The 23,448-nt window shown below is 41.5% G+C and overlaps 1 protein-coding gene across 6 annotated transcripts in view; it reads left to right on the top strand.

The window, feature by feature from the left end:
• TULP4 (TUB like protein 4) overlaps window positions 1-23,448 on the top strand; it is a 200,650-nt gene that overhangs the window by 11,943 nt on the left and 165,259 nt on the right. Inside the window, exons 2-4 of one of the 6 annotated variants that reach the window (XM_034669390.1) lie at window positions 8,398-8,668; window positions 8,862-8,945; window positions 9,055-10,627. In XM_034669390.1, the coding sequence (XP_034525281.1) occupies window positions 10,376-10,627 (252 nt within the window). In that variant the 5' untranslated portion in view covers window positions 8,398-8,668; window positions 8,862-8,945; window positions 9,055-10,375. Of the gene's footprint in view, window positions 1-8,397; window positions 8,946-9,054; window positions 10,628-23,448 lie in introns of all 6 variants that reach the window. The other 5 variants (XM_034669389.1, XM_034669393.1, XM_034669392.1 and 2 more) reach the window with 5 other exon arrangements.

Consider the following 23,448-nt stretch of genomic DNA (forward strand, 5'->3'; position numbering starts at 1 on the left):
CATTGGGAAATATCATGTCTTTCAGTCTTTGTCACTTGGAGAAATAATAAAATGCTCTCCCTTTTTAAGTAAGGCACATTACTTTTGATACTAGTGAGCCCTATATATGGCCCCACCGTATTTTGACAACCAGGTTTCAGGTATAGATTCACTCTTAGAAGTGTCTCGCCCCCACTCTCAAACTGCTAATCAAGGTTTGTCTTACAGCCTCCATATCCTACTCTGTCTATACAGATAGATACATGTTCATGTTCTTAGAACTGGCTATTGAAATGAGCTATAAAAAATAAATAGGGAGTAGCTTTCACTGAAAATATACTTCTTTGCTGTTCTCTGAACACAGCAGTGGACCCCCAGCTTCCTCCCTTGAACTCTTTACTCACATGTACTTCGGTGCCTGTCAGCCTTAGGCTTTTAGGAGACCCAGATTCTGAGTGGCTGGTGTTGCCCAGGGTTTGTACAGAGAACCTCATCAGTCAGCATTTATTTCCCTGTTTCTTGGAAGACTGAGGCTCTATAGCATACTTAGTATCTTATTGAACATTTACTCAAATACAGTACTGGTGGCTACTGCAGGTGAGATAGAAACTGGAGTGTAGGAGTTTGTTTTTTCGTAGATATGATGAATGACACAGAAAGATAGCCCTACCACAAGTCGAGAAGAGCCCTGCCATGTGAGTCTGCACAGTGCTGTGGTGTACTACATCTAAAGGAGCTGGTGCTGTTCTGAACAAGACAGAAGTCTCCTGAGGAATGCATCTCTAACATTTGTGGTGCAAGTCAATGGGAAAATGATTGGCTATGAATACACTTGTAGTAAGCACACATCTTTGAGTAAGTCTGGGCAAAAGCAGCACATACATCTTCATTATCTCACTAGCATGTTTTGGGAATTCAGGGCTGAAGAATGATAACACAATAAATATATTAGACCACGATTGAACTCCATGACCTTTGCAGTGCTGTTGTGATGTTCTCACGTTTGTAGTTGTTCACCTGCAGGTAGCCACCGGACAGGTTACCACTGAGAGTATCCCTGCCTTAAAAGGCAGTCCGGGAAGGCCAATTCCAACCAGCCTCTAGGCAGCTATTGAAACTAATTAGGAACCAGTTAGAACTGCTTTGGGCTAGGTGGATATTTGTGGGTTGTGGAGAACTCCCCAGGGAATGGAGTGAGTGTAATTAGAGGCAGGTCCCTGTAGTTACTTTAGTTAAGAATAAATGTTGAGTTCAGGGTCTGCCGCCAGCTGTGGAAGGGGGGCAGCCACCTGGCTGTAGAGCGGAGTCCCAGACAGTGGATGAGGGACAGCAAAAAGGAGAAATTGGGATGGGTTTATCTCTGTCACCCTGTAGGAATACTCATTTTCCTTTCCTTCACTGTCTCCAGACAACTCTGAAACTCTAGGGTGTTTGGAACTTTTATTCAAAAGTTTCTACTGTGTTTTTTCTCTCTTTGTATTCATCTAACATCTGTATATTTTTTCCTGAAATCGACTTTCTGTTTCTCATCTCAGTCTTCTGCTGAACCATTCTCTTAAATTTTTATCCTTTAGAAAGAAATAGAACTTTATTCTAAAATTTCATCTCCATTTGTTACTCTTTATATACATTTTCTTTGTGGATGCCGCCTTAGTTTGAGAACTTAGTGTCTTTGGTACTTTACTGGGATTTTCTAGATTGGCAGGGTACTTGTTAAGGTTGTATATAATAATTTTTAAAATTCTTTCTTACTAGTTGATTTAAGTCTTCTAAAAATCCCAGAGGATTGATGCCTAATCTAGTTCATAGCTTATTAAACTTGTTTATTGTGAGATATATCATGCATGTTGAATATTTTCAACATAGAGGTAGTAAAGAATAATTACAGAGTGAGCACCCTATAACCACCACCCCGATCAGAACATGGGATATTGCCAGCCCCCCAGTAACACCCTTGTGTGTGTGCCCCTTCTCATTCACAGTCTGCACCCCCAGGTCACCACTGTGCTGCTTTGTGTTATCTTTTCCTTGCCTTTAAAATTTTAGTTTTACTATCTATGTGTGCAGTCTTAACTGATAAAATTAGTTTGGCCTGTTTTGAACTTTATATCTATGGATTCATATTGTAGGCATTTTTTCATAGGATCCCTTTGCTCAACATGATGTTTGTGAAAATCACCCATGTTGTTCTGTATTGTGCTCATTTACACTGCTGTATAGAATTCTGTCTCTTGAAGCTGGTGTACTCCGTCCACTCAGGTGGGGATTGTTGTTTTGGCCGGGGTGGGGGTACTGGGGAGCCATGTGTCTAGTGCACAGCTTTGGGAGTGGGGTCCCTGTTTGCAGGGTACACACATCCTCAGTAGTCCTAGCTGATACCCCAGAGTGGTTACATTCTTATAACTTTCAGTGAATATATTTCTGCCAAAATCGTGGAAATGGAAAATATCTTTCCTAATTTAATCTCTGATCTCTAACATTAATTCAGATAATTAAAAAATAAACCAAAGATGTATTTTTCTCCCCACCCCTCCACTAGTGAATTTTATCCATGTTGGTGAAAAGTAGGAATCAGATAGAACAAAATAAACTGTAGTGAAATAACTCAGGTTAGAAAATAAAGTAATTACAGACAAAGGAGACAGAGAATGCAGCACAGGGGCCTTTTGCATAACACTCAGTTAAGATTTATTGGTTGATTAATCGGGGAGTGTCTAACTCCTGCAAGGTTTCTTCTTCTGAACAATGGTCCATTCTGTCCCTAAATTGTACTTTTCCGAATTCTGGGCCTCCTAATTTGCCATTGAGAACCGGATAGTATGGAAAGTTAAAGTGGGAAGCATCTTATAAGTTTACTGACTCTTAATGCCACCGTCAGGTTATTAATTCAGTCAGACACACTTATTATTTCACATTGTAATCTCCAAAAAGCAAGGATGAAATGATTTTTCAGTGATTTACAGGAATAGTCTGAAAATCAGTTCTAATCACCAAAAACAGGTCTGGGCCTGTATTACAGTGTTTAGGGTAAAAAATATCATATTGCCAAATTTAGGAGTATTTACTTTCAATCTGTTAGGGAAAGACTTTGTAAGAATAATTGGTTTTCTTAATTTACTTGATTTTAAAATTAAGGTGAAATACACATAACAAAACTTACCATTTTAATCACTTTATTTTTATTTATTTATTTTTAAAAATATTTTATTTATTCATTTGACAGAGAGAGAGAGACAGCCAGCGAGAGAGGGAACACAAGCAGGGGGAGTGGGAGAGGAAGAAGCAGAAGGAACCCGATGCAGGGCTCGATCCCAGGACTCTGGGATCACGCCCTGAGCTGAAGGCAGACGCTTAACGACTGAGCCACCAAGGCGCCCCACCATTTTAATCACTTTAAAGTAGACAACTCAGTGGCCTTAAGTACATTCACATTCTTTTGCAGCCATTGCCACTGCTCATCTCTAAAAATGTTTTCATCATCCCAGACTGGACTGCTATACCCATGAAATAACAGCTCCCCAGTCCCCTCACCCCCAACCCCTGGCAGCTACCATTCTACTTTCAGTCTCTATGAATTTGACTCTTCTAGGTACTTCATACAAGTGTACTTACAAGATTTGTTGTTGTGTGACTGCCTTGTTATTTCATTGAGCAGAATGTCTTCGGGGTGCATCCATGTTGTAGTGTGTGTCCAGCAGAAAAGAAAGTTTCTTCTTCCTCCTCCTTCTCCTTCTTATTCTTCTTTTTCTTTTTTTAAGAGAGAGCATGTGCGCATATGAGGGGTGGGGAGGGGCAGAGGGAGGGGGAGAGAATCTTCTGAGGGGCTCAGTCTCACGACCCTGAGATCATGACCTGAGCTGACATCAAGAGTCGGACGCTTAACCCACTGAGCCACGCAGGTGCCCTGGTAAGTTCTTTCTTCTGAAAGCTGAATCATATTCCACTGTATGTATAGACCCCATTTTGTTTATCCATTCGTCTGTCTGTTGACACTGGGGTGGCTTCCACCTTTGGGCTGTTGGGAATAATGCTGCCATGAACATGGGTATAGAATACTGTTGGAGTCCCTGCTTTCAGTTGAATAGTTGCTTTTTAATCTTTCCATACCAGACCCTTTTACTTAGGAGCGTTGAATTGATAGTGAACTGCTCTCAGAAGCTGATCAGTTCTGTCTTCGTTTTCTCATCCTCGCGAGTACGCAGGAAGGAAGGTGTGCGGCATCATGGGTTTCTGTCCGGGGTAGCACTAGAGTAGGTGCCAGCCTTTCAGTGATCAGGGCATCACAGTTGTGGTATTTTATTGTTGGTTTTTGTGTCTGCTATTCATTTGAGTCAACCTAAAGTAGTATGTCATTTTTCCTTTACACTTGCCTTATTTGTTTAGCCCGTATAGTGCTTTATAATTTTAAAAGTTGGGTTAAAAAGCATAGCCACATATATAGAATGAAACACTTTTGTCTGTGCTTTTACTACAGAAATTTGTCTTACGTGCTTTAGTATAATAGTATTTAAGGCTTACATTTTGGAGAGTTGGCATATATCAGTAGTTTTCAAACTTTCTGGTCTCAGGGACCCTTCATAGTCCTAAAAATTGTTGAAGACCCAAAGGAGCTTTTGTTTATGTGCATATTAGCCATTGATACTTACCATACTAGAAATTAAAACTGAGAAATTTTTAAAAATTACTAATTCAGATAAAAATAATAATCCTACTAAATGTTTTAAATACGTTTCGTGTGAAGAAACCCGTATTTTCTTTTTTTAAAGATTTTATTTTATTTATGTGACAGAGACAGCCAGCGAGAGAGGGAACACAAGCAGGGGGAGTGGGAGAGGAAGAAGCACTCATAGTGGAAGAGCCTGATGTGGGGCTCGATCCCGGAACGCCGGGATCATGCCCTGAGCCGAAGGCAGACGCTTAACGACTGAGCCACCCAGGCGCCCCGAAACTTGTATTTTCTAACTAAAAACATTTACCAAGAAGAGTGGCATTATTTTACATTTTGGTAAAATATCTTTAATGTCTGACTGTAAAAGGTAGCTGGCCTCTCATATCTGCTGCTTCATTCAATCTGTTGCAGTATGCTGTTTTTGTTAAAATATATAAAGAAAACTTGACCACACAGATATGTAGTTGGAAAAGGAAGTGTTTTTTTTTTTTTTTTAAGATTTTATTTATTTATTCGACAGAGATAGAGACAGCCAGCGAGAGAGGGAACACAGCAGGGGGAGTGGGAGAGGAAGAAGCAGGCTCATAGCGAAAGAGCCTGATGTGGGGCTCGATCCCATAACACCGGGATCACGCCCTGAGCCGAAGGCAGACACTTAACCGCTGTGCCACCCAGGCGCCCCGGAAAAGGAAGTATTTTAATAATCTTTTCAGATAATCATGGATTTTTTTTTTTTGACACTGTACTAAAACTTAACAAATGACAGTTTCTTAAAGGTTAGTAGCAGTAGGGAATTTTAAATGTTATTGGTGAATTTTTTGTACTTGGTTAGATCTAAATCCTTTGGTCTTTCTTGCAACTCGATGGCTCTTTTACTCCAGTGTAATTTGTATCCTCATGCTTTGGTCATTTGGAAAATATTGATTTGCCAAGTTTTGTGAATCTTCCAAATACTGACACACTATGAAATATGAAATGCAATATAAAAAATTCACATTTGTTAATATTACCTCCAGTCACGTGCAGAATATCTTTAAATTTGGGCAAGCTGTCAAGCTCATGGTAATAGACGCTGGTTTTCCCAAAGTTCTGATTTTAACTTGAGTGCTCAACTTTTATTATAGACAGCAAATTCTGTCAGTTGTTTTCCTTAAAGTGACACACTCCCTTTGTTCATGTTTGAGAAAATGTCTACCAAAGACTCAAGCCTGAATTACCGTAATCAGTCATTCATTCTTTGCAGTAAACATGGTTCTCCATGCAGCAAACAGCAGTTCAGCCTGCAGTTCACACGACAGCGCAGGTGCCTTTGCTGGGGCACCCTTGTGCTTCAGGAGTTAGGAGGGATGCTTTCTGTGTACTGCATGGTTTGAAATGCAGAGTATTAACCAACCGTGTGCTAATGATTGAGACTTAATGAAATTAGTAATTTGTACTGCATCAAGAATATTCTTTTTAAAAAAAAGATTTGTTATTTTTCCTTTTTTATTTTTTTGAGGATTTGGTTATTTATTTTAGAGAGAGAGAAAGCACAAGCAGGAGGGGCAGAGGGATTGGGAGAGAGAATCTCAAGCAGACTCCACACTGAGAGCAGAACCCTATGCAGGGCTCTTGTTTCAGGACCCTGAGATCACGGCCTGAGCCGAAACCAAGAGTCAGATGCTTAACCTACTGTGCCACCCAGGTGCCCCATGTTTATTATTTAAGGAGAGAAAGAGATGGGGCAGAGGGAGAAGGAGAGAGAGAACCTCAAGCAGACTCCTCGTGGAGTGCAGAGCCCCACGCGGAGCTTGATCTCATGACCCTGAGACCACGATCTGAGCCAACATCAAGATTCAGACGCTTAACCTACTGAGGCACCCAGGTGCCCCTGCATCAAGAATATTGTTAAGTGAGTCTGGCGTTTTTTAAAAATCCCCATGAGTACTGATAGATTTTGGTACGAGTGCTTTCACTGGTGCTAACGAGCTGAGTTTGACCCACTGTTGCTTTTGCACCATTGATACAATTGTCAGTACAGTGAAGAAGGCAAATTAATGTCTTAGTATTATTATGAAAATAATTTTGACCCTATGGATTCCCTATGAGGATTTCAGGGGAATTGACAGCTTACACTGGTCATATATAAAGTGGATGCTTTAATAATCATGGATTCTGCTGTTAAATAGTTTAAAACCTGTGTATATATAGCTGGGTCTTGAGAAGTTGTGTCTGCTTTTCCCATCTGTGGCTGTCCCAAGTCAGAATAGGGACTAAGGCTATATTATACAGTGGTATTAGCATTTTAGGAGGAGAAACTTGGTGTTAATTTGAATTTTATAGCATTTGTTTTTACTTTTTTTCCCTCAAGTACAAGTGCTTCCTTGAGAGAATGCCTGAGAAAATTTAGTGGTTTTGATTTATAGGCTCATACAAATATATATATTATGACTCATCTGAATTAGAATAGCTCAAGGAAATTGTGTGTAGCTGCTGCCTTGCTCCTGCCTGCCTCCTGTAAACTTTTACTTGAATACCTAGTTTACACCGGACTCTACGCCAGGAATGAGAAAGATAGGTTCCCAGCCACTAGGAGCATAAGAGAAGAGTGTTCGAGTGTGGCATGATGAGTGCGTTAGGGAAGGTAATGCAAGGTGCTCTGGGAGGCTTCACAGAACGGGTACTATTGTAGGTGGATTTTAAGGAAAGTGTGTAGGGGTTTGGCAAGGAGTGGAGACTTGAAGGAGAGGAAGGGCACAGCCCTTTGGGGGGCAGGAAGTGGCCAGATGCAACAGTGTAACACAGGCAGGGCTGGACCGGGAGGAGAAGAGTGGCTGGAGAAGAGGAGAAGGGTCTTGCTGGGGTTTGAATATCTCTGTGGTACTGGCTAGAAAATGCATGGACTTTCAGTGACAGGTGTTTTGGGTGGAGCTAGGCTGTTTAACTAGCCCTCTAGGGGACTGCCTGGGCCAGGGGAGAACAGTGTAGGTTCTTCAAGTAACCTTGAAATTTAGAAAGGTCACCCCGAGGACCCTCTGGAAGGTGGGGACCATGTTGTGCAGTGTTTTTGTGGATGTGATGCAGACCTGGACTGATGGCAGTAGGAAGGAATAAAGGATGGATTTGCTGGAGATAGATTCTCTAGGACTTTATCACTAGTAGACAGCTTAAAAGCTATGAAAACAGCTGTTCTTTGGTCTGACCTGCCAGCAATCAGGGATAGAGGCATTTTTAAAGGCCCTTGCTTCTTGTGTTTTCAGGCAGCAGCTTTCACCTGTAGTGAAAAAACCAATCAGATAACTTGCCTGAGCCTCTTGAATCTCCTTTTTGAGGTTCCCTGCTTAACTAGAATGATGGCCCCTGGAGGGATTGAGTTGCACATGCAGGACCCAGAGTCTTAGAAAGGATGGCATGGTGTGGGAGAACAGAGGGGATGGTTTCATTCAAATATGCCCAGCTGCTGGCAGATTGAATAAATGCTCCATGGCATTCAAACTCCTTATGTTGTCTGTTGTCTATGAGCTGGCTAGGTGTACCCTTTTACTATTTGAATTTGAGCAATCAGTAGCTCTATTTGGGTGTGTGTGTGTGTGTGTGTGTGTGTGTGTGTGTGTGTGTGTAAAGATGGGGTCTCCCAGTTTCAGTTACAGCGGTTATTCAGTTAGAACCTATCTTCATCAGTGTATTAAAGTTCTTTATATATATATATATTTATATTTATATATATTTATATGTATATATTTATATATATATCCTATTTTGTTTTACAGATTTGTAAGACTCCAGGGCCTTCAAGCTGTGATTAATCAGATGGTTCCTGAAATGACTAGGAAGACAGACGCTTTGGTGCCCATCGAAGAGCGTATGTCTGTGTATATCTAAGACCTCCTTTGTACACATACACATTGACACCAGAAGACAGGCTCATTCTTGTGCACACTTGAAGAGTTTTACAACTGATGAAAATTAATTTAAGAATCAGATGGAGCAACTTGACACTACTGGGCTCAGGAGCCCGGGGAGAAAAATATGTTACTAATGGTCAGTTTTCCACATGGTCTTCACGGGTAAAGAAAGTTTGCAAAAAGAAGAAAAAAAAACTTGCACAGTTCAAGCCTCAAAAATACCTCTGCAGTTTAAAGAAGGAACTAAGTGAGAAGGTGGCCGGGGGAGAAGTGTGGTGTCAGGCAGCGCGGGCGGCATCATGCAGTGGGTTTTGCACTTTATTTTCCAGTGTTTTTGGTGATTTGGACAGACTTCAAAACTCTGGACTGAGAAGTAACTCTGGCTGTGTATGACTTCAGGAAAGCAAGGTCAGGTATGATGGAACGAGTTTGAACATTGAACTGGTTCCTTTGCCTTTTTCAGTTAACTGTATTCTCGAAGTTTTAATTTATTATTTCCCTTTTCCTTTCCCGTATCTATAGGATAATATTTTAAAGTAGCAATTGAAACCAGTATTTACAAAATAAGTATCAAGGAACATCCAAGTAAAGCTTCCTTTCCTTGGACTGTACATGTGGCATTTGGAAGCATCTCTGAATGTGAGCAGGAGAGCGCCCATCAGCACAGCCTGCTGACTCTCTAGGGAAACAGTGCGGAAGAACCCAACTCTTGTCTGTTTTCACGTTAAGGGCTTCTCTTCCCTGTTGAGTCCAAGAAGACTTGCATGTAGGAGGAAGAGTACTTGATGTACTTAATTCTGAAAATAGTCTTTTCCTTCAAGATGGAAAAATAGGTATCTTTAGGAACAGAAAGGGGAGAAGCCAGTAGGGGAGAGAAGAAGGAGACGGGGCAAAAGAGATAGAATCCTGTAGTGAGGCTCCGTTTTGTCAACGAGAGGATTTAGGATTCACCCAATGCAAACACGTGTGCCACTTAAAGAGCTTTAGAACCTTCTGGCTCTGTGAGCGAAGGGGTTTTCTCTCTCCGCCTCTATGGCACTGAAGAGTGCACCGGTCTGTGGAGGGCCAGTCAGATGGAGCCCAGCTCTCTGCCAGGACACAGCAACCTGCCTGCTGGGAAGCCAGGCCGGGCCCTGAGGTGGGAAGTTTCTGGTTCAGAACAGTGGGGAGAGTCTTTTTTTCTTTCTGAACTTGGACTGCTGTCTGCACAAACTCTGGTCTGTTTTGCACGGTTTGTGTGCCTTTTTTTCCCTTTATGCAATCTTTTTCAGCTTCAGCAGCAGAAATTTGTCTAGTTGAGAAAACATGCCAGAGGGTGGCTTCAGAAGGAAGATGATCCCACGTGTTCTGTCTCTGCATCTGAACTTTTGAAGAGAAATTCCAGCTCGAGGGATTCTTTAAAGCCTTAAGTTACTTGAAATCTATGTATTTGCAACCCTTTGTCTCTGGAATCATATTACACTAAACTGGAATCTCAGGCTGAATGAGAATAACCAAGTTGAGTAAAAAGAAGAAAACCCCCTTTCTTGATCAGCACGTGTTAATGACACTCTTCCTCTAAGGACTTGAAAATAAAAATGGACGCATGTTGTTTTTAAGCATTACCTTTTCCTAGCAGACTGCCATCATCTTTTCTAGAGGAATTTTTTCACTATGCATTTGGTGGCTCTTTATAAAATACTGACCTTGTAGTTAGATTCAGGTCAGTCTTCATTAAAAGGGGTCGGGGAAAATAACGCAAGCCAACCACAAAAATCAATCAGTTGATCCATGAAAAGCATTGGTTTAAGTTTTTCGGCATTCAGCATTACTTTTTAAATAAAACAATTCGCTGGAAAAAAGTATGTATGCAGCGGTGGAACATGGGCCTGTCCTTTGCAGCGACTCCAACATCCTCTGCCTGTCCTGGAAGGGGCGTGTTCCCAAGAGTGAGAAGGAGAAGCCGGTGTGCCGCAGGCGCTACTATGAGGAGGGCTGGTTGGCCACGGGCAACGGCCGGGGCGTTGTCGGGGTGACCTTCACCTCGAGCCACTGCCGCCGGGACAGAAACACGCCACAGAGAATAAACTTCAACCTGCGGGGCCACAATAGCGAGGTGAGCTGGGGTTTGTTGCACTTTTTGTCTGATCGCTTGGGGTGGTACTCTTGAGCCCCCTTCCCGTGGGTTCAGAACTTACTTTGCTCCACTTGCTGCCAAGTGACACTTTTCGAACTGTGATTTCTGTCTCCGGTGTCCCGGGGGGAACGTGTTAAGGCGGACACGGTTCCCCGTGGCCTGTGTCCCTCCCCGAGTGTGTCCGTTCTCTTAGGTGCCCTCACTCTCCTGTCCCGGCGGTGGGCTACGCACCAGCAGGGACGCCAGGGCGGCTCTCTGCCCAGGCTGGGAGGTTCGATTAGATGATCCCAGCCAGCGAGTCGTGCTCTCAACCTTTTTGTTCAGCCTGACTGCATAACAAAGAGTTGTGCCCGTGTGTGAGACTGGCACTGTAAACAGTGAAGGTGGTGTTGTCATTTCACCTTACTCGGTTAGCATCTGCCTTGCTCTGGGTGACGGTTTTAACACCTGCCTTGTATTTCTTGTACTTGGAAGAACAAGAACAAAGGAATTCATTGGACAGAGGTGACAGAAGTAATTGGACAAGAGCCATAGTTTTTCATATCTGATGGGTGTCTTATATTGAGGATATTATGCTGTCTCTACATATATATGGATTTCTGTGGGCTTCTAAAACATAAACAGTTGTTACCACCTGTGAAATCCATTCGGCCAGTGTTTGGTGAGCAGTGTTTAAGCGTTAGGTACGCATTTAAAAGAAGTGATGTACTTGCATAGCATGCTAACAGTATTCATGCTCCCTGTTCACTATTTGTGTGTTTTCTTGGGAGGAGGAATCCATCATAAAATGTCCATGCATGGTTACCGGATAGTTGTAAAAGAGGGAGAATATTTTTGAAGTAGATCGTACAATAAAGTGCATTAATCTTGGGCTTACATCTCAGTGATTATGCATATGTGCAGTCACCCAAGTACCCTCCATCCAGATCGAGTTGTAGAACATTCCATCCGCCCTCGCAGGTACCTGCGGCCCCTTTCTAGGCTCTGCCCCACGCTGAGAGGTGACCCACATAAGTTGTGCCTGTGCTTGAACGTCACGTAAATTCATCATATACCCTTTGTGTCTGGCTTTTCTCACTCATTGTCCTGTTTGTGAGATCCATTTCTGTTGTGTGTGCTGTTAATTTGTTCTTTTTGATTGATGTTAGTCTTCCATTCAAGGAAGAAGGCACAGTTTTTCCATGCCTGTATTGATGGGCATTTGGGTTGCTTCCATTTTTTGGGTGTTTTGGCTAAACCTGCTCTGAACGTTTGTGTTTTTTTTATGGATCTGTGCATGCACGGTGGAATTTCTGAGTCCTGGTGTAGGCATACATTTAGGGTTAGTAGAAATCGCCAATTTCCCAAAGTGATAGTGCCATTTTATGCCCCCCCCATCACTGTATGAAAGCTTGAGTTATATAAAAAACTTCGTTTGAATTTGAATTTTTCATATGAAAAAAGTGGTTTTATCCAAGGAATTATGTTTTATAAATACCTCTATACTTACTGCACACACACAAATGCACACATCTACACGTACGTATGTATACATATACTTACATACATATGCCAAGCCTGGTCCTGTTTTCGTACCACTGTACATGGTGATGATCAACTTTCTTAAACTTTGAGATTTGAAAACCACTTTTGATTTAAAAACATACACACAGAATTTAACATATTTAAGGATCTATACACTAATTCTAGTGAGAAAATGTGGCTAATTTTGGATTAAAGCCAATGAAAAGTCATTGCAAATTTTTTTTCTCTTCCTTATGAATTCTTCACAAAAAGGTAAGTTGGCAGATTTGTGATCACCCATCGTGGTATCATAGTGATGGATGGAAGAGAGGACTGTGTTTTATTTCCTGGGGTGCTGGCTTCTTTTCCCATTTCTGTTCCTTTTTTTCCATATGTCTGTTATAAGTAGTTCTAGCTCTACCATTTAACTAGCTGGTGTGGTCCTGTCCAAGTCATTCACGTCATTAGTTTATTCATGGTTAAATTGAAATAATAATTCCTTTCTTCCAGAGTTGTTGTAAGAACCTATGAAGGTACAGTTTTGCAAGGGCTTTGAAAACGGTGGGTGCTGTGTATGTGGATGATGATATTGTGTGTGCCTCATACACCCTGTTTACTTAGCTGCATTCTTACCGTCTAGCCCTTGTAATGCTATTTAATACCCTTACATTTCATTACTAGTCTGACTCATGAGGCCAGAGACAGTGTTTTTCGATTTTTGTTTCACAGTTAAGATTTGAAAACACATATGCAGTCAGTAGATATTTATTGCATCTGTGTTGTGGGCTGGGTGCTGTGTACTTGCCACTATGGGCCAAGATAAATTATGGATTATGCCCGACGGGAGTCCATAGTCTAGCAGTAAAGGCGAGGTGTGTACCTGGATGTCTCTTTCTCCATGTGTGTTTCAGTTAAGTATGGAAAGAAAGAGTTGGGTCATTGGAAAAATTAAGGCTGAAGTTTACCGCAGCTTTTGTTGTGAAGATGACCTTTGAGCAGGGCCTTGAGAAATAGAATTTAGGCAGTTTTTTTTCCTGAGTGATGCAAGAAGATTAAGCTACATTCTGGCCTCCGAGAAGCAGTTTCTCTCTTCTGTGTGCCCTGAAGGTGCTTGGTGTCCCCCTTTTTTTTTTTTTTTTTAGTTAATTCATGACAGTGTAGATATTTTATTTATTTATTTATTTATTATGTTATGTTATGTTAGTCACCATACAGTATATCCTTAGTTTTTGATCTAATGTTCCATGATTCGTCGTTTGCATATAATACCCAGTGCTCCATGCAATACATGCCCTCCTTAATACCCATCACGGGGCTAGCCCATCCCCCACTCCCCTCCCCTCTAAAACCCTCAGTTTGTTTCCCATAGTCCACAGTCTCTCATGGTTTGTCTCCCCCTCTGATTTCCCCCCCTTCATTTTTCCCTTCCTTCTCCTAATGTCCTCCATGCTATTCCTTATGTTCCACATACAAGTGAAACCATATGATATTCTCTGCTTGACTTATTTCACTTAACATAATCCCTTCCAGTTGCCGCCATGTCGATGCAAATGTTGGGTAATCATCCTTTCTGATGGCTGAGTAATATTCCATTGTATATATGGACCACATCTTCTTTATCCATTTGTCTGTTGAAGGGCATCTCGGCTTCTTCCACAGTTTGGCTATTGTGGACATTGCTGTTATGATCATTGGGGTGCATGTGCTCCTTCTTTTCACTACGTCTGTATCTTTGGGGTAAGTACCCAGTAGTGCAGTTGCTGGGTCATACGGTAGCTCTATTTTTAACTTTTGAGGAACCTCCCTACTGTTTTCCAAAGTGGCTGTACCAATTTGCATTCCCGCCAACAGTGTAAGAGGGTTACCAGTTGACAAGGCTGGGTTTCCTTTGGCTCCAGCCTAAGCATGTGTCTGTATTCACCTTATCACATCAGGTGCATCCCCAGGAAGATGCATTTGGGGTCTGGCTGGACAAGGACAAGGACAAGGACCTATATGTATATTGTGCCATCCCTGGAACAAATCCACCACAGTTGATAAGAGGTTGATATACTTTGCTCTTCCCACTATTTTATGAAATGTTTACTGTGTATAGGTATACTCTGGTTTGTATGGGGAATTTATTCATATTGGGGCATTCTATATTCCAGTTAATCCATGGCAGAAGGTTTAAGCAAGGTGCTCCTTAGTAATCTATCTGATTTACACAATGCTCAGATGTAGCTGTTTCTGGGCTTAATGTATCAGCGTGCAGTTATAGTCAAGTTTGAAAGATTACATGCTCGTGTTCATGACCTGAGTTAAAGATAATTTGTTAGTGACTCACTTTATGTGGCTCTTCTGGTAAAGCAGTCACCTCTGCTTATTTGTGTGAGCATATTTCAGTATGCTAGGTGACCATGTCTGTCTTGTTTCCTTCCCAGGTAAGCCTTTCAAGTGTTCACCACATAGGCACATCGCATTCAGAGAGCAGAGACTGCTGCTCAGGGTTCTCTCAGAGAACCAGAGGCAGCTGTTCTTTGCCTGCAGTGGATAGGGGAAAGCCCTCTTTAGGATCGCCCTGCAGGTGCAGTGGCGGCAGAAGCAGCTCAGGGCTGCAGAAATTTGGGGCTTTGTTGGTGTGCACAAGAGATTTGAAAGTTTAATTATGTACAGCTAATTAAAGATATGAATACGACAGTCCCTCGGCCTTTCTTAACGCTTTTTCAGATAAACTTGTATTATAATGACAATGAAACAAACAATGGGAACTTACCTAATTTCATATTCTGGAAGGGTATTTAAAACAAAAAAGTGTATCTACTAGGTTGATCCATTTTTGTCTTCCAGTGTTAGTATTAAAGATTTTCTGAGTGGGAAAAATGGGATAAGAGGATCTTCATGGTGAGACTGGGAAGATGGAGCAATATATGAATGAAGCAAATGTGGTATTTAAAAAATATTTTTTTATATTTCGGAAATGTAGCCATAGTTAATTTTCCTGGTGAGGGATGTATCTTCTTTTTTATTTTTAATTTTAATTTAATTTTATTTTTTAAAAGATTATATTTATTTCTTAGAGAGAGCACGAGCGCACACATGCACACGCAAGGAGGGGGCGTGGCAGAGGGAGAAGCAGGTGCCCTCTTGAGCAGGAATCCTGATGCGGGACTCAATCTCAGGACCCTGGGATCATGACCTGAGCCGAAGGCAGATGCTTAACTGACTGTGCCACCCAGGCGCCCCTGTATTTTCCTTTTTAGAATAGACTTGAAAACCTGGGTGGTGGGTGTGCTGGGCCGCAGAGTGCTGCAGTGGAGCAGAGGGTGAAACCTTGGCAAGAGTGGCTGGTAATGCTTTCTGGGGATGGGGTTGGGGCGTGAGCTGGATCTCGGAGCCCCTTTGGGTTCTGTACACACTTGAGAGCCCACTGTCGGTTGGCCACTGCTGGGCTTTGGCTCCACAACAACCAAGGAGCAGTTCCCGCCCAGGTGACCTTTGTGTCAGAGGACGGATATGGTTTGCATGCAAATGAAGTTGGTGACAGTAACTGCTGGTGACAGTTGCCATGTGTTATGTGGCCACAATTTTCTATGTGTTTTATGTCTGTTATTATTATTATTATTATTATTTTTAGCTCTTGTAACAGTTCTCTGCTGCTCTGTTTTATTCCTCTACACAGCTGAAGAATCTGAGGTTTAGAAATGTTCTGGAAGTTATCCAGGGTATAGAGGAGCGAGATGGTGATGGCAGACCTGGGATAAAATTCATGTCTGACTGTTTTTCCTTCTGTAAGACACTGCTACAGCAAAGGTGAACCATAGTGATCAGATAAACGGAGTTATGAGTGACTGTGTTTTGAATGGTGAAGAGTTTGGTGAAGTATTGGAGCTGTGTGGGTTGGGAACACTGGACTGTGAGTAGTTATGATGAAAAAGCAATAATGATGTATGTTTATGGAATGAAAGAGGTACTGCTTTTGGTTTGGGTTACATTCTAAGACCATTAGAAGACTGTTGTATTCAAAAAGAAGTGTTGAAAAAAATCACGTGGGTATAAAAATGATCTTTCAGTTCGGTGCATTGATCCACCACTGTGGAAAACTGAATTGACAGCATTGACTCAATTTATTATGGAATTTATTTGGTTATTTTAATGGGTTTATTATGTTTTTATAATTTACATATTATTGTATTTATAATTTTAATGTAGTTTATTATGGAAATAATAGTCTTCAAGAAGTACCGTGTAAACATGTCACTGTGATACTATGATAATGTACGAATGGCTCTAGTAAGACTCTTGGAATAAAGAGTGTAACCAGGTATTGTAGATGGAAGGTGTATGTGAGAAACAGCTCTTTTAAATGTGTCTTACCAGTTGTTATTTTGAACAGGGAGCTGTTCTAGCAAAGAGCCAAAATAAGACTGTTTCTGTATATGAAGATTAGAGTTTTGTGTCACCTAAACTGGTTTATCTATTTTTACACCAGGGCTCAGTAGTGTGGGTTCATCTTTATCACAGGAATACTTACACGTGGGTAAATGCTAATAATGAAAAGTAAGTGTTCTTACTTCTGTCTCCTTCCTCTGCCTCCTGTCCAGGCTGTTCACCAAAGGCTTTTATTATTACCTGTTTGATTAATCAGTTTTGGGATTTTATCTGTTGGTTTCTTTCCTATCTTGGCAGGTGGAGATTTATCTCTCCCTTCCTTGATCACTCCGCCCAACCTTGCCCTGCAAGCTAATCATCCCAGTATTGCTCTATCATAATTGGTTAACTCATTATGCAGTGTTTACGTTATTTAAACTGTGTCAATATTGTGCCCAGGCGAGTCAAGTAGGATACTATGATTATATTTCCTTTACTGTTCAGCATTTTTTCCCTTTGTGATAAAAATAGTCTTATATTTTGGGACGCTTGGGTGGCTCAGTTGGTTGGGCATCTGCCTTCGGCTCAGGTCATGATCCCTGGGTCCTGGGATCAAATCCCACATCTGGCTCCTTGCTCAGCGGGGAGCTTGTTTGGCCCTCTGCCTGCTTCTCTCTCTGCCTGCTGCTCCCCCTGCTTGAGCTCGCTCGCTCTCTGTCTGACAAATAAATAAATAAAACCTAAAAAAAAAAAAAAAGTTTTATTTTTCCTGGTGGTTTGGTTTCTTCATCTGTTCTGAATCTTTCGGCATCTTCAGTATGTTTCTGCATATTCAAACCAGTAAGATGATGTATTGGTTCTTTTTGTTTTTATTTTTTTTACCTGGAGACCTCTGTCTGGGAGTCCTTTGTCCTCCTGTTGCTCTTTGGATTGGTAGCTCTATGGACCTGCTGCCCAGCTGACTTCCTGAACTTCCCTTTGTTCATCACCCTGAGAATTTCCTTTGCCTCTTACTTCTGCTATATCTCTTGTTTCTTCGACCTTGTATCTTTCTCTTTCTTGGTTTAACTCGTTCTTTTGTTGGAGCATAATCACCAGTATCTTTCTAAGAAATAATTTGTAAGTCATGAATTTCAAGACTTGTATGTCTGAAAGTGTCTTAATTCTTCCTTCACTCTTGATTGATAGTTTGTCTAGGTATAGATTTCTAGGTTGGTTCCTTCCAAATTTTGAAAGCATTTTTCCATAGTCTTCAGACTTGGAGAGTTATTATTGAGAAGCATAGTAGTTAAGGCCCTGAAGCTAGACTCTGAATCCTAGCTTTAAGTATATTGTTTAACTTCTGTGTACTGTTAATCTTCTCATTTGTGAAATGGTTTACAAATAGTACTTTTCTCATGTAGACTTGTTGTAAGGTTAAGTGAGTAGCTGTATGTAAAGCATTTAGAAGAGTGCCTGGTATATCATGTGGGCTTTATAAGTTGGCTGTGATTATTATTATTCTAAATCCTCTTAAAAAAATCTGGAAGTTTTGGCAACTGCTCTTTATCGTAGATATTCTGGAATTTCACAAACATGTTTACGACTGTAAAGCTGTTTGGCACTTCTGTGTATGTGTACATGGGATGATGTTTCAGATGGTGGATTTTACTGTGGAGTAATCTGGGGGAGAACTGACTGTTTTGTTGCTAACTGCCAAATGTCAGCATCCAAGCATATTTCTCTGGGGTTGTTCAGTTTCTTTAGATAAGGCCCTTCTAGTCACATGCCTGTGAATTTACTTCTGCTGCCAGCATTCAAGAGCTAAGGGGGGGTGTGTGTGTGTGTATGCACACATGTATGCTGGGGGAAGAGATAGCGATAGGAGGACAAGGAGCTAGTATTCATTTAGTGCTTGCTGTGTATTAGACACTATTCTAAGAGCTTTAACTCATTCAGTCTTGACATCAACTCTCTCATTTTGAACCTGTTACTATCATATTTTATAGCTGAGGAAACTGAGGTACAGAGGGGTTAAACAGCTTGCCCAAGGTGACGCATCTCTCCTAATTGACAGAGTTGAGACTGAACCAGGAGCCCCTTAGATTCCATTCTCTTTTTTTTTTTTTTTAAAGATTTTATTTATTTATTCGACAGAGATAGAGACAGCCAACGAGAGAGGGAAGACAAGCAGGCGGGGTGGGAGAGGAAGAAGCAGGCTCATAGCGGAAGAGCCTGATGTGGGGCTCGATCCCGTAACGCCGGGATCACACCCTGAGCCGAAGGCAGACGCTTAACCGCTGTGCCACCCAGGCACCCCAGATTCCATCCTCTTAACCTCTTGGAAAATCACCCGAGGTTCAGTCCCTGTTACCATCTTCCCTGTGCCAGGTCCCCAAGGCTGCTGTCTGTGGTTCGTGCTGCCAGGAGAATGAGCGGTCACTGTCTGGTGCTGTGAGGGAGAAGCCTGCCTGCTTTCACCAGGAGTGCTCCGAGGGAAGGAACATCCTCTGCTGGCCTGTGCCAGGCTGACTTGTGTGTGGCTTTTCTCCCAGGACCTGGGCTTATGCCTGAACCTTTCTAGGCTTTCTGTTCCTGGCATCTCTCTGCAGGCACTCAGTTTGGCCTTGCTCTATTCTGGGAATCCACTTGCTACTCCTTATCCATTTTCTGTCTTCATATGCTGTGATTTGGGCATCATTGAAGATGGCCTTTGTGTTTGTATTCATGCTCCTTGCTGTGAGGTGATTTCTCTTTCTTTTTTTTTTTTCTAAAGATTTATAGAAAGCACATGCCCTGCATGCGTGTGAGAGAGAGAGAGAGAGGAAGTACGCTAGTGGAGGCAGGGGCAGAGGGGAAGCTGACTCCCCCCGAGCTGGGCTGATGTCCCGATTAGGAGATAATGACCTGAGCCAAAACCAAGAGCTAGTCGCTTAACCTCCTGAGCCACCCAGGCGCCCCTGTGTGAAGTGGTTTCTAAGAGAAGGATTAGGGTCATCTTTAGTTTGATATCTTATATCAGAAATCTCCTGTTAAGATATTTTTTGAAGGTTCTTAAAAGCATTAAATACAGATTTCCCCCCTAAACAAAAATGAGAATATAATAGAATTATATCTTATTAAGAAAATAGAATTTGTTAAAAAGATGGCATTGTTTATTTTTCCTTTACCAATTTGTTTAAAATTTTTTTCCTCCTAAAAGAAATAAATAATCATGTCTGCAGGTAACTTAGACACATGGAAAACACAGTCTTTTGGGTGTATTTCTGCTAGAGAGGATGAGAGAGGGATGTGGATACAAGGCAATAATTTTTTTGGTAATAGCCTCCAAGGGAAGTAGCTTCAAGCTACATCATGTCCAATGAGAGTGAATGAGATTATTACTGAAGTTCTGGGCAAATGAATATTTCCCCCACTGTAGAATCTGTGTTCATGAGTTATTAATGGGTGAACTATGGACTCCTGAACCAGATTGCCTCTGTGCTGCGGTTGTATTATCCGTAAGGGAACAATGACACCTCCCACCTAAAGTGGTGGTGACTGAAGTTGGAATCCGCAGACAGTATACATGAAAGAGCTCATAAGTCTTTGTTCTTATTTATGTATTATTAGACTCACTGTGTTCCTTGGTTATTGTACCCATCTGCATTTCCTTCCAAGGCTGAAACAGTGGAGCCATGGCCTTTCTGATGAGAAGTGGCCTCACGTTTGCAAAATATGGGAATGGAATGTGAGGTGGGAGGCAGGTGAGGAGTTAGGAGCAGGTTGGAGGTGTTCTTGCTAGGAGGGAGGCTGGGCTTGTGCTAGTATTTTATTATAGGTTTGGGATTCTGGAACGTTGGTCACCTCGTGTACAGCTTCCTTATCTGGAAGGCATTCCTGACTTTGTTTTAAGCGGAGCTCACTCATCCTTTCTGCTTCCATCTGAGTTCATAGAACCTGACCTGTGGCCTCAGGTGTCACGGAGCCACCTGTTGATCCTTCTGCAGGGAGGGCACGGGCATAATGCAGAGTGGATGCATAGTGTCCTGGGGGGTGGGTAGCATGCTCTAATAGGTGGTTTTTTGTCCGAAGTTGAGTCAAGTCATCTCTCTGGGATGTGGTCTGGGCTGCGCCTGGGAGGGTGCGGGAAGGGAGAGAGAACACGAGACTCTATGCTGTGCCTCAGTTTGGTGTTTCTAATTGGGTCCACCCACATGCTTGACTCTGAACTTCCAAAACAAACACGCCTGTGCGTTTTGCCCAAGATTATACTGCTGGGTGTTTCTGTTGTACCTTCTGGCAACCTACATTTGGTTTCTCTTCCTCATTGTTGCTGTTTTATGGAATCTTTACTGGCATTTGTTGTTTTTTCCACTTGGCCTACTTAGATTTGGTCTACTAAATACAGAGGAAATTGTCTCTGTCCCAGGGGCCTTTTTTTTTTGTCCTGGAGTAACCCTGTTCAAGCTCACCTCCAACCTCTTCCTGCTGCATGTGACCCTGTAACAGTGCTCAAGACGAAAACCAATTTTGTCGGTCTGAGCTCTGTTCTCTCTCTTTGCTTCTTAGGTTTTAGAGTTTAAGGGCATGGTCGTTAATCAGAGCCTTAAAATAAAAAAATAAATAACCTTGGAAATAACATGGTTGTTGGTAAGGTCTATTTTGTAACTCCTTAGTAGCAGAAATAAATAATGTTTAATGGCCTTCTTGATAAGGATGCTTTAAGTTAATGTGTAGGACTTGGGAAGTTGATTTTATTCATTTTACTCAGAGTTTGAAAACAAAAATGTAAAAAAAACCAGCTGTTGTCTCTCCACTTAACTTGATATTTTCATGGTTTTAGATTTTCTTTTTCCCCTCTTCAGGAAATTTGCTATAGATAGCATTTGTGACTAATTAGGGAATTACCTAAACAACACGACCAAAGAGCTCTTTCCTATTTTCTAGGCCTTAAAATGTTCTTTCGCCTTAGTTATGCATTAAGAAAGCCTAACTATCTACCTTATTTCCAAGATTGAAATTATTTTAAGGAAGTCAGGATCTGAAATGTAAATTGACATTTTCCCCTAGTAATGACATACTTGTTTAAGAGATCAATACCTCTTTACTGTTTTTTTTAAAGATTTTATTTGAGAGAGAGAGAACACGTGTGCGCATGAGCAGGGGGGAGGGGCAGAAGGAGAGGGAGAAGCAGACTCCCCGCTCAGCAGGGAGCCCAACAGGGCTTGATCCCAGGACCCCAAGATCATGACCTGAGCTGAAGGCAGATGCTTAGCTGACTGAGCCACCCAGGCACCTGAGATCAATACCTCTTTAAAAAAAAATATTGTATTTTAGATCAGCAATGTGCAATAGAAACATTTTATGAGCCACATATATAATTTTAAATTTTTTAGTAGCTACATTAAAAGTAAAAAATAACATGAAATTAATGTTTTATGTAACTCAGTATATCTAAAATATTATTTCAACATGTAATCAATGTAAAAACTATTAATGAGATAACTTATATTCTTTTTTCATGTTAAATTTTTGAAATCTGTTATATATCAGTTCGAATTAGCCACATCTCAAGTGCTCGATTGGCACATGTGGCCGCTGGCTAGCATTTGGGCTATGTTGCTTCAGACAACACTGCTTTGAGTATTGTGGCAGAGCTGCATGCTTACTCCAGAGAAGTTTTTAATGTATGTCTTAGAACCTTGGATAAAAGGCATTTTAAAACCTTTTTATTGGGAAATAATTTCAGACTTATACCAAAGTTACAAGAAAGTAAAAAGAACGCTCAGTCTCTACCCAAAATCGCCTATTGCTAACCTGCACTCATTTCTCTTATGTGCTCCCTCCTTCCCTTGAGCCCTCCTCCTTCCCATGCTCTGTGTGTGTGTCCCCCTCCCAAACCATTTGAGAATATGTATCTTGATCTTTTATCTGAACTATTTCAGTGTATATTTACTAAGAATAAGGACATTCTGTTACATCACCACAATAGTACAGTTACCAACTTCAGGAAATTTAACATTAATTCAGTACTTTAATGTATTATCCATATTCCACTTTTGTCAATTTTTTTTCTCTAGTACAGGATCCAGTTTAGGATCACCTGTTGCATTTAGTTATTATGTATCTGTAAGCCCCTTTGATCTGGAGCAGTTCTTCAGGGTTTTGTTTTTGTTTTTTGTCTTTTTTGACATTGACATTTTGGAAGAACACTCCTCCCCCTCTTTAATAGGATGTTCTGCATTTGGAGTTTATCTGAAATTCAGGTTAATCATCCCCAGCTGAATCCTCCATAAGTGATATTGGATGTTGTGTCTTTCTTAGGGTAGCACATGTGAAGGCACACAGCATCTGTCTACCCCTTGTTGCTGATGTTAATTTTGATCTGATGTTCTTGCTGTGTAGTTACTGTGTTTTCCCCTTGCATTTACAAGCAGTCAGTGGAGGATACTTTAGAACAATGCACATATCCTGTTCCTTACCAGAATTTCCTACGTGGTTGATCATCCATTGATTCTTGCTTGAACCAGCCTTTACTGTGATGGTTGCAAAATGGTGATTTTCAGCTCCAGTTCTCCCTGCATATATGGATATTCTGTGTAAGCAAGAGCTCTTTGTTCTACCGTGTTCATCCATCCATCCACCCACCTGTCTGTGACCAGTGTGAACTCATGGATTTTTCTTAAACTCAATTTTCTGAACTCCGTTTTTTTCTTCCATGCTTATTAAACTTAATTATACCCAGTTTGCTCAAATTGTTCCAGATCTGGTCAGTAGAAGCTCCTTCAGGCTGATGTGTTCTTTTGATACTCCAGCCATTGGGAGTGCCTCTTTACTTTGGGACATAAGAAGATGCCCCAGCCTCATCTTGTACTTAATTTCTCTGAGGAGAAATTCTGCTTTTGTGGGGGTATGGAGGGATATGGTATTAGAAACCAAGATCTGGCCTCTAGATGTGATCATTGATACTAGGCTTTCATTGCCAC

The sequence above is a fragment of the Ailuropoda melanoleuca genome, chromosome 10, assembly GCF_002007445.2.
Source record: "Ailuropoda melanoleuca isolate Jingjing chromosome 10, ASM200744v2, whole genome shotgun sequence".
NCBI lineage: Eukaryota > Metazoa > Chordata > Mammalia > Carnivora > Ursidae > Ailuropoda > Ailuropoda melanoleuca.